Consider the following 16992-nt stretch of genomic DNA (forward strand, 5'->3'; position numbering starts at 1 on the left):
AAAACATCTGTTAACATTATTATTTCGAGTTAAATTTCAAAGACTATAGGATGGCAAACACTTATTGTCATTGTCCAACAGTGGCAATCACCAGCAACAACAAGCAATTCCGCATTTCATCTGATGAGTGTGCTACTGAAGGTCAAATTTAGTCCATTCTGCCTTTTTTTTATACAACATAACATAAGCAAACGAGCAGCGGAACACCAGGTGTTCAACGACGCCCATGGACATCAGCAATACTAGAGGAACCGCATTCGTTGCCGGCCTTTGAGATGGTGATACGCTCGTTTCTTGATGGACCTTAAGTCGTAGCCTTCCCACCCTTTTCTTATGAGGAAATGTTAGAAAAGGGATTTGGATTTGACGCAGAAGGTGATGCATATGAAGGGGAAATATTGTCTGCGTGCGTCCCTCCTACATCCAATTGCGATTGTCTATGGGTTGCAGTCGCTTCGCTGTTTCGACGAATTTAGGCCACTTGCTCGTTTGTCACCTTTTAATATAAAAAAAGCAATGCTTACTTAATTTTACATATCTTTTAAATCTTACGACTAGACAATCTATTTTGGTTAACCCTATTAAGACACAAGTAGATAAACAAATAACTTGTACTAATAAATTGCCTTGATATTTATCGTGCGTATGTTTTTGCTAAAATCGAGTTTTAAAATTACATTCAAAGTTATACATAATATTTATATAACTTTAGCCAGCTACGCAAGAATTTGTTTCTTATTTTTCTCGTTGATTGTTATTGTAAAAAATTGTTTTTTTTAAATATGCTTTTAAAACAATTAAGATGACAAGAAAAGGGATTTTTATTAGACTTTTACATAGTACTAAGGCCATTATATAGATAATATTTTGATACGAGACTTCAGTTTATGTTACCAAAAACTACAAAAGGTTTAAAAGGAAACTTTCGTAAATAAAAAACAGATTAATTACTATCATAAAATGTGTGACAAAACTAACGGGAAGAAACATAATTCGTTTCAAGGCGACTAGGTATACATAAGTCTGCCTAATTACACTTACTGAATAATTTTCCACTAAGTTAGACGTAAATTGAGGCCGTGTGCGATTTATTTATATGAGAGTCACAGCTATCAGTCGCACCAGAACTATCAAAAACTCGCTCATGGAAATAGAAAAGGCAGGTTAATCGCGCCAGTGGAAATAGGGCCGTCGCTTTTAATATCTTTAAAGACCCTCACCGTCCCAAATCATAACTCTGATCCAATCTGAAGACAAACATCCACGACATAATCCTTCCAGATTACGATTATTTTTAAAATCAAAATTGATTTAACTATCACAAGGTTTTTTTTAACAATTGTATCGATTCATTTATTTACTTAAATTTTCTTTGTGTCAAGTGTTTTAATTTATTTTTTGAATTATACATACATACATTGTTAATTAGGTATCGTTAACAGACTTTATTTTGTCAAACCAGACAGAATAAGAAAGTGTTTGAAGCAGCATGTATACGGCCATCAAATAATAACCAATTATCGCTGTTTAATTAATTGTAATTGTTGTAACTATTTATGCGAACTGACTTGCAGTGGCTATATCATTTTATTGAAATACAACATCACAAGGCAACTTGGTAGCGGTGCGTAAGCGCGGACTTGCGGACTTGTGGTCAATCTTGCAGAAAACCCGTCAAGACAACAACGCACACAGGTATTTCAAACCTAAAAAAGTTTACGTCAATTTGCATTTTAAAGAGTTTGTGATTATTTATTTTAATATTATTTATAATGTTACTGTAATATTCTAATTATGTGTCGTGCACGAAATTCGTGATTGAATTATAAATTAAGGTGTTGGACTTATGGTACGTAAATGTTTGCCTGTTTTTGTTTTTTTTTTAACAAAATGTCCTAACATATGACATCTTCTTTCTTGGGGGTTGTTTAAATCTAATTTTAATATATAAAATAAGTTAATTATAAATATCTAATAAATTCAAATTAATCTTACTAATTAAATAGTAAATTAAAGTAGCACGTCCTTTTATACAATAAAAAATAACGTTTCATTATTTTTTTACTTGAAAATAACATTCAAATATATTTACATCATTTTTAATTGCAATCAAAAAGATAATATTACTAAGGTAGTAAAGCAACTACCCGTAAAAAAAATTTTACTAAACTAAAGCAATCATCCATGCAGATTAAAAAACTCTTCAACTTTTTTTTAATTATTCAAATAGATGTCACTGACAGTTATTTATGCCTTGATTTGTGGCCAGTTACAAATTACAGTAACTACAGAGCTAACGTGTACTTCGCAATCATCTTGGATGTGGTCCAACTCAGTCGGGCTAGCTTAGTATCATTATAACTGTTTATAAGCTCTCACGTATCATAACTCTGTCAGGATATAGAGAAAGTATGCGACCCCTTTCACTTTAAACGTCATGTTGTTAATTTAACCTTGAAAAGTCAACTAAGAAGGGTAATGTTTTTTGTTTGTAATTAAGCGGGTTTATATTTACAAAATTCCTTGGTAACTTATAGTGTAAATGACTAAACTTATTTTTACAAAGTAATGGTCGAATTGTACACCTTCCCTAATTATCGTGGTGATACAGTTCTTAGTTTATTTTGTTTTTTATTAACAAATAGTTTTATAATTATAGCATATATGTTGGTCAATCTCGTAAAACATATTGGTAGATAATCAGTTTCATGCAGCCTATATATAATACGACAATATATAGCTTTTATTAAACGACTTCAAAGCATTGAAGTCATAGGTACATTTGCGTTTTTTTATATTACAAAAAATACGTGAAATCTTACTAATATTATAAATGCAAATGTTTAGGTGAATGAATGTTTGTTTGAAGGTATTTACAGAACGGCTGCATGGATCTCGATGAAATTTGGCATAGATGTAGAACATAGCCTGGAAGTAAACATAGGCTACCATTTTTTTTTTATTTTGCGCGGACAGAGTCGCGGGCGACAGCTAGTATATTAATAACTTACAGGTTTAATCCATAGCTCTTCAAATGCACGCATGACGTTTAGACAAGGCAAAATCAATTGACATCATTTCTTTTGACAGATTTATTGTGTTGACTATTAGCTTTATTATCGCTTTTCTATAATCATAAATAACATCACGATCTAGGAATACTAATTGCAATAGTACATATCAACCTACTAATACTATATTTTTATTGATACTAACTTTGCCCGTGACATCACTTTTTGGGGATGAGCCATGGGCGTTGTCTGTTTAAGGGAGGGCAGCTGAATTCCCTAGAAAATCGAAAAATCATACTAACATAATTGCGAATGTTTAGATGGATGGATGTTTGTTAGAAAGTATCTTCAAAACGGCTCAACGGATCTCACTGAAATTTGACATACATGTGGAACAGTCTTATTAAGTTTTTTTTTAATTCCGCGCGGGCGGAGTCGCGGCCGACAGCTAGTAAAATACATATAAGAAATGCTTCCAAAAAGCCATATTAATGGTAGCTAGCTACTTCCTCTAGCTAGCTTAGATCGTTGGCTAGCGATGCCCAATAGCTATAATTAGACAATTTAAGGATAAGTTAGTTTTGAAAGTGTATTTTGCTAAAATGGCAATATTATCCGAACGAAACAATGTTATGTGATATTGCGGTGAAACCAATAACAGATGTTTACCAACAAGATGGTACGACGTAAGCATTTCGACATTTTCCCAGTTTGTTTAATGGCGAGAGTGTGTCAAGTTGGTTAAAGTTTCTGAGACCAAAATCCCTGTATGAAAAATATCGTCATCCCTCTCATTATCTTTGGACAGAACAAAGATAACAATATATTCACAAGAATGTTGGTATCAGAAACCAACGATAACTCGAATACAGACTCAATAACAAAAACAATGTTAAATGTCAAAACAAAGAATAATACAAGGTTTATTTTATTTAATAATAATAATAAAATATCAATTATTTTATGATTTTTATTTCAGTCATATACGGAAATGATTTTGATCAAATATTTTGTTGAAATAGACTTTTTATTTTTTATAATTTTATCGAAAAAACTTAAGAGCCTAGAATATAACCTATCATTATAGTTATGTTCTCAAATTAAAAAAAAAAAACATTAGTTACAAGAACAAAAAGAAAAATATATTTTTTTTTCGGAGTAAATGCACAGGAAGCTTGGACATCCATACATTATGTATACAATGCGGTACCGTTCGCATAATAAAATTACATTCACATTTATAATTTGTCGTAGGTGCTTCGTCTACAAGGTCTCTTAAATACGAAACAAAACTTATAGTTACACGTTTATTTATTTTTTTCGCATTACAAAGTGCTCTTGTAACCTTTGTTCCGGTGTCAAATAAAATCATTGAAACAATAGAATTTAATTTTCATATTCTTATCGTAAATGCGACGTAATCTTTGCCATTGCTAAATAAATTAAAAAAAAATTGTAATAATAATATATATATTATAATAATTTAAATTGTGTGAACTTGAATAAACTATACGTATTTACTAATTAATGTGAAAAATCCTTTCAAAATATTTATTATTATATTAAATTAGCAATAAAAAAACTATTCTCACGCTTATTTTTCATTCATCAAATTGTTTGACCGTTTCAGAAAAAAAAATTAACGCAATTTTTCGCACATTCCTTATTAGATCCATCTAGTCTTTGAAGGTTTTTTTTTTATTTTCTTTAAAATCAATGTTTCATTGAGCTCATTTAAGTCACCTTACCTTTTAAAATAAATAATCCAGCGATGGACCATAAAGACAACAGAGTTGTTCATTTATGCCACGATTTTTTTTTTTCAAGAGTTAAATGGAGTTATTTTTATCTAGCAACTGAGATTTTCCGCTAATGTCGTTTTCGGACTCTCAATATAAATATTTGTCTATTGTGGTTTCGAATTTCATTGAAATGGGCGCATACGGCGTTATTGCGTCTTTATTTGCCAACATCCGTTACTATTGCTGATTTTTAATTGCTGTTAACCGAACACGCATGTCCTTAATCAATTCACGAAAGGTACATTATATTTGCAAAATTGAATCGTAAAATAGTAATTATTTTCCTTTGAAACAAACATATATGAATACAGATAAAAATAAATATTTAATATTATACATTTATTTTTTTTTAATTTTGGAGTAAAGGGTTGACCAAAACAAGTCAATTTTTAATGAGGTGTACTAGAAAAAAATGTTTGGGCATGTCGGCCATACGTCATAGGTAACATGAGGTGAATGATAATTTAATAATCTTTTTTACTTATATTTCAGGACAACAGAGATGAGTTTGCTGAGCAACATAACAGAGTACTATACGTACGTGAACAATGACCTCGCAGGTATGGAGCTTTGTTGCGTGTTTATATTATTTCCTAATTAATATTAAAATAGACTAACAATGTAGCTCCGGGTCATAGGGGACGTATTTGTTTAACAGTGTGTATATTTCCTTGAGTTGAGAATGAAAATACTTGAAAATACGACGACCGGACCACACTTAAAACTAGGTCGATCCCCGACATGTATTATTGTTATTCGATTTTCGAATTTCATATGCATATTTATCCGACGTTCTTACTATGAAGAAAAATATCGATATGAAATTTGCACATATCTGCAAAAGAATTCAAAGATGTGTGAAGTCAGTCTAATAAATTAGTCAGAAACCGCATCATTTCCTCATTTTAAAAATAGCCTCTATAAACGTATCATACGTCCAAAACATATAGATTTTTCTATAAGAACATCGATGCACAATCTTAGCAAACTAATCGAATTTATGCTAATGAACTAAACTTTTGTGGTTGTATTGTATTAATGTATTAATGTAAAATAAAATAAAATATATTTATTTAATTCTACACAATATGCCAGTGGAATTGACAAAAGGTTACATTGAAAATGAGTTAATTTAATCCACAAACTGTCGATGGCAACAAACGTAACCGATTGTTTTGTTTTTAATTAAAAGTAAAATCATTCAAAAGGTTACAACCGGAATTATTGCAAACAGATGTGAACTTATGTAAGTCCGACGAAAACCTGTTAAGATGCGTAAGCCTTTTCCTCCTTGCAACTTGCGATTTAATGTTAATGTGCAGAAGAAATGCATAAAGCGTCAATAGCCTAATGGTTAAGTGTACGGTTTTCCGATTACGTGGTCGAGGATTCGAATCCTCATTCGACTATTGTAAACCATATTGTAGCACAAGCATAGAGCTTAGTCGGAATGATACAAGAAATATTAGTAAATTTACAAAAATCTACTAAGGTGTTTTTGATTATAAATTGTCCTATAGAACATCGACGAAACGGCACGGAGCGTTTAACTTTATGCACTTTATGTCTCCCATTTTCAGATCCTCGTACCAACAAATTCATGTTGGTATCATCACCACTACCGATCATGATCATAATGTTCATCTACCATCGCTTCGTCCACACATGGGGCCCGGCGTTCATGGCAAACCGGCCTCCCTACAAGCTCAAAAACCTCATTATAATATACAATATCGCACAAATATATCTATCAGCATTTATGGCCGTACAAGTATGTATATATCACAATTATTTTACGTGTATTTTAAATTAATATTAATAAATCAAAATGATAAAGCCAAGCGAATGGTTGAGTCCATGGGCTTCGCTTTCCCACTAGAGAATCGAAAAATTGAACAAAGACATATAAACAACTTTTCAATACTAAGATGCATACCAACCCTATAGACCATAGATATACAGAGATAATACTAAAACGACTTCACAATTTCTCATTAAAAATTGAACCATAGACTAGTTAAGCATCTTTGGAATAAAAACAAATTATTGTTGCTACTAGCCCTTGATAGGCTGTCGTCACCCTTTTTGTACATGTCTCGGCAGTGTAAACCTACTATAATATAAAATATTTCAGTGCATCACATACCTGTATCTGCCGGGTTACTACAGTCTTTGGTGTCAGAAGATAAACTACGACGACACGCCTGTGGAAAGGCTCATTATAGAACGAGTGTGGCTCTATTATTTCATTAAAATTATTGATTTACTCGATACGGTAAGTGGTACAAATATAGTGGAAACAGAAGTAGAGCAACATCTGTTGCTATAGCAACTGACTCCTTGGTGAGCCAAGACCTCGATCCGCTCGAGGTATTGCACACATTCACATGGTATTCCAACGGGTTATTCAGTTTAAATACTGTAAGGAAATCCGACTGTGCCGATGTACCGGCGCAACACTAGCCTTATTAAAATATCAATGTTTATGTCCCCTCACTAATCAATCTGACACTTGGCTGGGTAACGAAAAGCGCGCTATTCGCGCCAAAGGATTCTGACTAATCTTACTTCTTACTTATATTATAAATGCGAATGTTTAGATGGATGGATGTTTGAAGGTATCTCACAACACATTGGCTACTTATTAAGTTTTTTTTTAATACCGCGCGGACCGACTCGCGGGCGACAGCTAGTAATGTCCTAAAATACTTACATTCGCATGTAAAAATTCCAGGTCTTCTTCGTGTTGCGAAAGAAGTTTAATCAAGTATCGTTCCTGCACGTCTACCATCACCTGGGCATGTGTCTGTTAGGATACATTGGAACTAAATATGTACCAGGTACTTATATTCTGATATACAGACTGAACGCAAACAGCATTTAAACTTATGACTTATCTTCTATGATTAATGAAGCTTAGGAGACTCCAGCAAGATTTATAGGTATCGTGTCTATATCGCAAATAATTATGTTTTATACGACGGAGACAACATGTAACTGAAAGCATTGGGCCTTAACCTGAAAGCCTGAACCACTGAAACGAAATTTCATCAGTGGCTCAGGCAGAGCCTCGGTGGCACAGGATATAATCACTTGTCTTGTAATCTGCAGGTCCTAGGTTCGAATCCCGCCATGTACCAATGTTATTTTCGATTTTCCTGTTAACATGTGTACATTTATCCGAAGTTCTTACGATGAAGGATCTTAGGGCAGGCTTTGATGATGATACCCTCAGTGAGTACGTATAGTGAACTGATGTTGTGACGATACGAAGCCGTTTGTCGCTAATATTAGTGCTAAGCCAACAGATTGTCGTTTTAAAAATATCTATGTGCAATGATTATCACTTTTATCCCACTTTTGCGATGTTATTTTATAAATTTGCAGGTGGGCACGGCATCATGTTGGGTTTCATCAACTCTATGGTCCATGCGGTTATGTACACCTACTACTTGATATCCATCGTCCGCCCTAAATGGGTCAAGCAGTGGTGGAAGAAATACATCACACAGTTGCAGATCGTAAGTATCAAATTACCGTTGGTTTCTAATACCAAAATCCGCTTTTAAAACATACTGTTATATCTGTTTTGTCAAAGATATAACAGGGATGACAATATTATACAGAGATTTTGATGTTAGTAACCAATTACGTGTTATTAACAATAACATTTCTTGTCTCACCGTAGTTAATTCACTATAATTAAGTAAAGATGTCTACTACAAGACAGGTACCGACAAATGTCAACTAATCCGGTAAACTATAGTCAATTTTTTTGTAAGCCCATACTGTAGGTTATTGTGGCTACCATTGAAACGTCTTTTGAACACTGTTTATTCATTTTCAGTTGCAGTTTTTGCTCCTCATCTTGCATTTCGGACATATCCTGTTCGAGCCGTCGTGTGGTTACCCAAAATGGGTATCCTTCCTTTTCCTGCCCCACAACATATTCATACTATTCTTATTTACCAATTTTTATATTAACGAATACATATATAAAAATAAAAAGCAAAATTAATTTTGTGAATGTTAGCGAATTGTATAAATTGATGTGTAATATATTCCAATAAATTATATTATTATTATTTAAATTGTCTTTTTTTTATATTAATAACTTATTTAATTAAAAATTAATGGCAATGTGTAATTTAGAGTTTAAATCGTTCACAGAAAAATAAAAATACATATACAGGATGATTTTTTCTAACCTCTCTTTCAGAATTTATTCTAAATAAGCAATGGAAATCGACGTCAAGTAAACACAAAAAAGAACTTTCTTTTATTCTTTTATTTGACTAAATTATTTATCTCTAGCTGACGTCAAATCTACCATTTGAATTTAACATTTTTTTATATTTTATACATTATGTTAACTAAAACAACAGATAATAAATATGGTCAGTTAATTTGAAAATTGCATGCACCGGAACTAATACCGCAAATTGATAAGCTAAACTTTCCGTTCTCATGACAATCTAGTGTTTATGATCATGGTGTTTTTTTTCAATTTATTTGTTGTTTAACGTAAATTCTTAGTTAGTCACAGTTTAAACTGCTAATTTATTATTAGTTTTATCTTACTAATATTATAAATGCGAACGGGTGGATGTTTGTTAGAAAGTATCTCCAAAACGGTTCAATAAATCTTGATAAACTTTGGAACACATGTAGAACTTTTTTTTAAATTCCATGCGTACGGAGATAAGGGCGTCAGCTAGTAACTTATTTACTTTCTGCAACATGCTTATTAAATGGACTAAAACTTAACATTTCCGGTTCATATGTGAAAATTATACTTCACAAAACTTGCATATATAATATTAACATATGTAATAAAATACCTAAATTCTTATAATAAATCTTAATAATTAGGATTAGTAAGTTCAGCAGAATTATTTTAATAAAAGGAAAACAAAGTCTCTGTTACTATTGGGTCTTGACAACAGTGCCTTGTAATCGAATATATTGTCATCCCTCAAATCTTCCTTGAAAAAAGAGACAGAACAATACACAGACACAGTCATATTTTCCTTATACATAAGTTCATATGAAACTTAATTTGCAAAGGTTATAACTAATATTAATTAATAAATAAAACAATATCCTTATTCAGATAAAGAATTGGTGTTCCTCGTTTTATATATAAACTAGCTGTGGCCCACGACTACGTCCGCGCGAAATTAAAAAAACCTAATTAGCAGCTTTTGTGTTCTTCCACAGTATGATCTACATCTATACCAAATTTCACCGAGATCCATGCAGCTGTTCTGAAGATACCTTCTAACAAACATCGAGTCTTCCATCCATCCATCCAAACATTCCCATTTTTAATATTAGTAAGATAGTAATATAAGATGTAAACAAGGAATATTCATCTTTAAATAAATATGACGCCGGTGCTGGCGTGGAGATAGGGCGGGGTTGGGCGACCGCCCAGGGCGTTGGACAAGAAAGGGGCGTCACAGGTCTGCAAAATAAATAATTTCACATAAACCTAGTAGGCCTTAGTATGCCTCTTAGGAGTATCCTAGACTCTTATATCGTCCAGATTGATAAATACTCAAGAATCGGTATTATGAACATTCGAAACCGACGGGCATGTTTTGTTTTATGAGAGAATGGGGCCAAAGGGTGACGGGAACATCGAGGTGATGTTTATGTTTCTGGAAGAAGCGAGATGGGTATGCCAGAACCATGCCAAACGTAGGTATTATCTGCCTACCCCTGGGTTGGGAGAATGAGTTTTGTTCTTACAAATTTCTAAAAGATCATTTATCTAGCCATTAGTCTATTTAATATGTTTAAGTGATAACGAAAGGAAAAGGAAATCGGTGCGTTATTTACCAGCCGCATACAACTTTATCGTTTCCTTTCTGCGGTTTTGCACACCGTTTAAAAAGTTGTCATGTTGCGCTCGTAACTAATTAAGGAAGACGTATATATACTGTAACAAATAATAATCAAAGCATTACCACTTCACATTTATTGTGAAGTGAGAACTTCATTTTAATAGCGTATACATTTTTTTGTATTAAAAAATGTCCATATACAAAAGTATCGAGTTACTTTTCGATCGTCCTAACGAAACCCTTATCACACCAAAGGGTGAGGACAATGAACTGTTTCAACTCACGGAACAATATTTGGTAAGTTTTAAGTTATTTTTTACTATTCTGTCCAATTTTGTTTTACGATACATGATACAGGGTGTATCATGTATCGTTTATCTTTTAAAATCTGTCCACATTTCTTTCTTTATTAAAATTATATTGCATTCAAATTCGACATAGAGATAAAAAAAACATTTTTTTTATTTTATAGCCCAAGGAATATGAGAACAACGGCATCGAACTCAACAACCGTTTCGGTAACGATGCAAGCAACACGATCCTCCTCAAGGACTTGGCCCAGCTGCCGCAGTTCACCAAGGCATCGCAAGTGCCACCTGATGCTGATTTCTCTCTCTTCCTGCCTAAACATCAGGAGGCGGCCACTGAAGTCATTGATACTTTGATGCGTACGTACAAATATGATTTACTAGATGTCACCCGCTACTCCTATGAGTTCTTCCAGACTATGTTCTACATTTATCCCAAATTTCATCAAAATCCGTTCAGCCGTTCCAGAGATACCTTCAAACAAACATCCATCCATCCATCCATCTAAACATTCGCATTTATAATATTAGTAAGATTAGTTGCAACTTCACATGGAGTATAGAGGTACAGGTTAAAGAAACTTATAAACTGTTTATGATAAAATAAAAAAAAAGTGGTTTTAAAAGTACAATTATTAGACATACAATGTAAAAAATCAATTTTATTTAAATTATTATATATATTTACAAATAATCATAATTTACTAATAAATGTTCACTAATTCACTATTAGGTGTTCCCGAGAACAGCCTGCAAGACTTTCTGTCCACTTGTGTGTACGCCCGGGTGAACTTGAACCCTCAGCTCTTCAACTATTGCTTATCTGTAGCTTTGATGCACAGGTCAGTTGAGTTAAATTATCTATTGTTCATCCATACATATTCCCAAAGTTCATTGTTATTATTGAAATGCAATACATTCCACAAATCTGTTATTTCAACTCACAAGACTCATATCATAGGACTTTAAGACAATGTTGTATCATGCACCATTTATATTTTTGACAGGAACGATACCAAGGAAGTGAGAATCCAAAACTTTGCGGAAACTTTCCCCTCAAAGTTCTTGAACTCCACAGTATTCGCACAGGCTAGGGAGTCCGCTGCTGTTATACCTAAGGGAACTCCGGTAAGTTTATTTCTCTTTACCTCCACAACAATTATCGCATTTCTTATCAGTCCCACTGCATAATACAGGCTTGTAGTTAGGTGTCCAAGGACCAAGACTATCATTCGAGTAAAAGTCCATTGGATATGTACCATCATCTTTCAACCATTTAGAATTACCCAATGCAACAGAAAACTCATATGGTGTAAGCAAAGGCTTCGGAAATGCTGTACCCCAGTCAATTGATAATCTGGGACAAGCAACCTGAACAAATGCATCCAATTCAAACATTGCTAGTTTACTAGGGAATATTTCCGATAGTAATATCTTCACATATTTCTTATCAGAGTTTTGTATTTGCTTCTCTAAATTGCCTAACACTTTTGTACTACCTTGTCTTCCCAATGTACCTAATATGAGTCCAAATTTACCAGCACTTTCTGCAGCTTTCAACTGGTTATGTCTATTTGTTTGCATTAGTTTATGTTCATATACTTCTGAAGTAAATTTCTTTTCATATGGATCATATTTATAAGCTGGGATTGCGGGATTGGCAATCATCACTGATTCTAAGTGAAATCTACCATCCCCTAAGTAAATTATTACATCAGACTCTAATTTGGGCGCTGTACAGCCTAATATCTCTCCAGGTGACAATGGCTTACATTGTGGAACTGTTACAACATAGTCTTCACTGCGGAGATTCTTAGCTACAGAATGTAGTGTTGTTACAAATTGAATTGTACTAACTATAGCTAAATGAGTCTTCTTTGGAAAATTTAATCTAATTGTCTCTAAAAAGTGTGACGGATCAATCTTTATATCTACAAATATATAGAGCACTTTGATGTTACCTGTTTGATCTATTGGTATTAAGCAAGAATGTCCATAATGCACTAGTAGGTCCACGCCGAGGGCTATCGCGGTAAAATCATCGATACAACAAGCGCCATAAGTCACGTCTCCCATTATCACAGTATCAGCAGTAGTAAATGTTTCAATGATGTCACACAATGTTGTTGCAAACATTGTCAAACCTGGAATATTATAATTTATTAGTAACATCAAAATGTTTGCATGACTGACCTTTCCTTTATCGTATCTTACCTTCAGGTAACTGTAGTGCTACTCTCTTCGCTCCTAAAGATCGTATTCTCCATATCGTTTTGTGAATTTCAAAATTATAATTTTGCGGCAGTGACTCACAGGCTCTATTTAATAAGGGATCGTTTAATAATTCGTCCGGTATTTTATTCACAGACCGTATCGCAGGTTTAAAAGTTTTTCTTTGCCCTTCTGGCTTCGCTCGAACCACTACAACACCCGGATTCAGCATCAAATCTTCCATTTTCAGTAGGTCATAATGAAATAGAAAAATAAAAAAAAACAACAGCTCTTGGGGTTATATTATTTTTTCAAAAATAAACACGCGCGAATAAACTTGGGGCCTACGTGACTTTTCACAACTTTTCCGTTCCTTTACATCTTTTACAAAAACTGAATTCCTTTGAAAATACAATTGTTATTCTACTGTTGTGAGTTTATTTTATTTCATATCGACAAAAGCAATAACAAGGAAAATATTTTGCAATGAGCAAATTAATACTTAATATCGCAAAGCAAGCCAACGCATTGGAATTTGTTTTCCTCAATTATTGCTATTTGCGTAAAACGTGCCTGCCACACAAAATTTGACGTTATTTCATTAATTGACAGATGTCATTAGAGTGACAAGTCCAACAAATCTTTTTTGTAAACAATTAAAGTACGTTTCATTTCACGCAATTATTGAGTCTTATTGGTTACATAAGGATAGCGATTTCAATAATACTTGCTCACTTTTGATGATGATTTGGTTCGAAGTAGAGCTTCGCCACAATAATCCAACTTGTAAAATGATTACGGTCAAAAGCAGTTTGAAAAGGAGCGATGAACAAATAAAGAATGTTTTCATTTATAATAGTATCTTTTATTTACAGCGTATACCGATTATAATTCCAAGAGATTACACTGCCACCGACTTGGATGTTGAGCATCGTTTGGCCTATTTCCGTGAAGATCTTGGCGTCAACTTACATCATTGGCATTGGCATCTTGTGTACCCATTCACAGCCAGTGACAGAAGAATCGTTGCGAAAGATCGTCGTGGAGAATTATTCTTTTATATGCATCAGCAAATTATTGCTAGGTACTTACTATCCCATTGTAAATTTAATTTATAACAGAAATTTTAAAATTTGTCTCAATAATTATTATTTATTAGATACAACGGAGAGCGCCTTAACAACTCATTACCAAGAACTAAGAAATTCAGCAACTGGAGGGAACCGATCCCTGAAGGGTACTTCCCTAAACTAGACAGTCTTACATCATCACGAGGATGGCCACCACGGCAGGCCGGTATGCGCTGGCAGGACCTGAACCGTCCAGTAGACGGTCTCAATGTGAAAATTTCTGACATGGAGCGCTGGAGGAGGAACATTGAAGAAGCCATCGCCACTGGAATGGTTCGCTTGGTAAGGGCTTCAATATAAAATACTTTTATTAAGAACAAGTCAAATTATAACTTTGTCTTAACTTACATAATCACACATTTACTAGTAATTACTCATTTCAGCCTAATGGTTCGACGCAAGCTCTCGATATCGACACATTGGGCAACATGGTTGAAGCCAGCATGTTGTCACCGAACTTGGAGTTGTACGGCAGTCTCCACAACAACGGCCACAGCTTCTCGGCGTATATGCACGACCCAACTCACCGATACCTCGTAAGAATACAAGCATACTTAATAGCCAAAAAACTCATGACACTCTGGGGAAAATACGACCAACAGTTTATCCGTCAAGAGATATAAGTCACTTGAAGTAACTTACCTACGTACACACACCTCTGAATGTTAAAAATGGTTTTAGGAAAATTTCGGTGTCCTGGCTGACGAAGCGACTACGATGCGCGATCCCTTCTTCTACCGCTGGCACGCGTTCGTCGACGACCTCTTCCAGAGATACAAGGAAACTACCAATGTTCGTCGCTACTCACGATCTGAGGTATGTTATTAATTTATTTTAATTGTTGTTTACATTGCGCAATAACTATTCAAAATTATTTAAGTGACAGTGAAATTTAAAGTTAAACAAATTGATTTATTGATGCTTAGCTGGATAACCCGGGCGTGCAAGTAACGTCCGCGATGATCGTGAGCAACGGGGGGCAGGCGAACACCCTCAACACCTACTGGATGTCGAGTGACGTGGATCTTTCCCGCGGTCTTGACTTCTCCGACCGCGGTCCCGTTTTTGCGCGCTTCACTCATCTCAACCATAGACCATTCCGTTACGTGTAAGTTGTTTATATTCATTCTCTGAGTACTGATGTCTTAATATTATGTTATCCTTTTAATATAAGCAAAATATTACAATGTTGTTTTTTAGCATCAACGTGAACAACACGGGCAGTGCTCGCCGAGCCACTTGCCGCATCTTCATCGCGCCCAAGTTCGACGAGCGCAACCTGGCGTGGGTGCTCTCAGACCAACGCAAGATGTTCGTTGAGATGGATCGCTTCGTTGTGCCATGTATGTTTTTTTTATATTGTCGAAGATAGAACGTCATTGACGCAGGGTTTAAGCCCTTCTATAGGTCCGGATTCAGTCCCCGGAATGTATGTTTCGAATTTCATATGTACATTTAACCGACTGAGATGGAAAACATCGTTATGCAACCTGTACATATCTGCAACGCAATTTAAACGTATGTGTGTAGTCAACCCGCCCTGAGCTTAGCCGCCTTGTTAAAAATGGTACGATTTTTAAATTTTATGTGTTTGTTGCAGTGAACGCCGGTCTGAACACTATAACTCGCAACTCAACTGAATCGTCAGTGACCATCCCGTTCGAGCAGACGTTCCGCGACCTGCGCGCTGAGGGCGGCAACCCTCGCGCCGGCAACCTCACCTCCTTCAACTACTGCGGGTGCGGCTGGCCGCAGCACATGCTGGTGCCGCGCGGCACAGAGGCCGGCGCTCCCTACCAACTCTTCGTTATGCTCTCCAACTACGAACTTGATAAGGTTATTTCACGCAACCATCTTATAATACCTAGAAAAATATAGTCAACACGCTCAGTACCGCCTACTCTCCTCGCGAATTCATTTTCATACAACTGTAAAACAGTTACGCAACATTATTGTTACAATTTAGAAAAGTATAACATTTTTCCGCTTTTGTTATCATATATCGTCGATTCCGCTAATTTTTAAATGTTTCTACTAGATTGAGCAAGCGGACGGTACCGAGATGACGTGCAAGCAGGCGTCGAGCTTCTGCGGTCTGCGAGACAAGAAGTACCCTGACAAGCGCGCGATGGGCTTCCCCTTCGACAGGCCCTCGTCCACCGCCACTAGTATCGAAGACTTCGTCCTGCCCAACATGGCACTCGTCGACCTTACCATCCGTCTGCAGAATGTTACGGAGCCCAACCCGAGAAATGTACAAAACTAAACCGTCCACTAACGACAAATGACCATGGCTAACGAAATTTGGACTCTTTTTATTTATGTAGAATAAGCTTAGCATCGAAAAAATGAAAGGCTGATTGATTAGGTCTTATGAATTTGTAAATATTGTACAAAGTATTACAGAGCTAGATCTAGATAATATTGACCCGTTTTTAGTTTTAAATAAATTTATGCATACCTTACCTGTGACTTTTTCTTTTCATCAATAATTTTATTGAAGTTCACTCACAGTACTCTATGAGTGTAGGAGGAGTAGAATTTTTCTCTAAGAGGAAAATCAGTGATGAAATACACCCACTGGTGTGTTTGTTTACAAGAAAGAAAACACAATTTGAATTCAAGTTTTTATTATACATAAAATTCAACATTTTAACTTAAATTATCTAAATAATTATATC

At 34.9% G+C, this 16992-nt stretch overlaps 3 protein-coding genes across 4 annotated transcripts; 2 read left to right on the forward strand and 1 right to left on the reverse strand.

The window, feature by feature from the left end:
• The first annotated feature begins 1441 nt into the window (after window positions 1-1441).
• LOC106117589 (elongation of very long chain fatty acids protein AAEL008004) lies at window positions 1442-8904 on the forward strand. Of its 2 annotated transcripts, none has more exons than XM_013311958.1 (7): window positions 1442-1695; window positions 5306-5373; window positions 6394-6584; window positions 6948-7088; window positions 7548-7653; window positions 8201-8334; window positions 8661-8904. In XM_013311958.1, the coding sequence occupies exons 2-7, from the start codon at window positions 5316-5318 to the stop codon at window positions 8829-8831; spliced, it is 801 nt and encodes a 266-aa protein (XP_013167412.1). In that variant the 5' UTR covers window positions 1442-1695; window positions 5306-5315; the 3' UTR covers window positions 8832-8904. The 2 variants fall into 2 exon arrangements, with proteins under 2 accessions (XP_013167412.1, XP_013167413.1); XM_013311959.1 differs by lacking the exon at window positions 1442-1695 and adding an exon at window positions 2257-2475.
• A 1919-nt stretch (window positions 8905-10823) lies between these two features.
• On the forward strand, window positions 10824-16773 carry PPO2 (phenoloxidase subunit 2). The gene is given in 13 exon segments (NM_001312613.1): window positions 10824-10959; window positions 11135-11330; window positions 11704-11812; window positions 11978-12098; window positions 14057-14265; window positions 14341-14593; window positions 14695-14847; window positions 14993-15127; window positions 15238-15419; window positions 15512-15654; window positions 15912-16147; window positions 16350-16577; window positions 16579-16773. Coding segments are annotated over 12 exon segments (2073 nt in total). The 5' UTR covers window positions 10824-10851; the 3' UTR covers window positions 16579-16773.
• Dph1 (diphthamide biosynthesis 1) lies at window positions 12105-14034 on the reverse strand. Its single transcript, XM_013311952.1, has 2 exons — window positions 13185-14034; window positions 12105-13114 (listed from the first exon to the last, which is right to left on the reverse strand). The coding sequence occupies exons 1-2, from the start codon at window positions 13423-13425 to the stop codon at window positions 12105-12107; spliced, it is 1251 nt and encodes a 416-aa protein (XP_013167406.1). The 5' UTR covers window positions 13426-14034.
• Window positions 16774-16992: the final 219 nt, after the last annotated feature.

This window comes from Papilio xuthus, unplaced genomic scaffold, assembly GCF_000836235.2.
Source record: "Papilio xuthus unplaced genomic scaffold, Pxut_1.1 DF827679.1, whole genome shotgun sequence".
Taxonomy (NCBI): domain Eukaryota; kingdom Metazoa; phylum Arthropoda; class Insecta; order Lepidoptera; family Papilionidae; genus Papilio; species Papilio xuthus.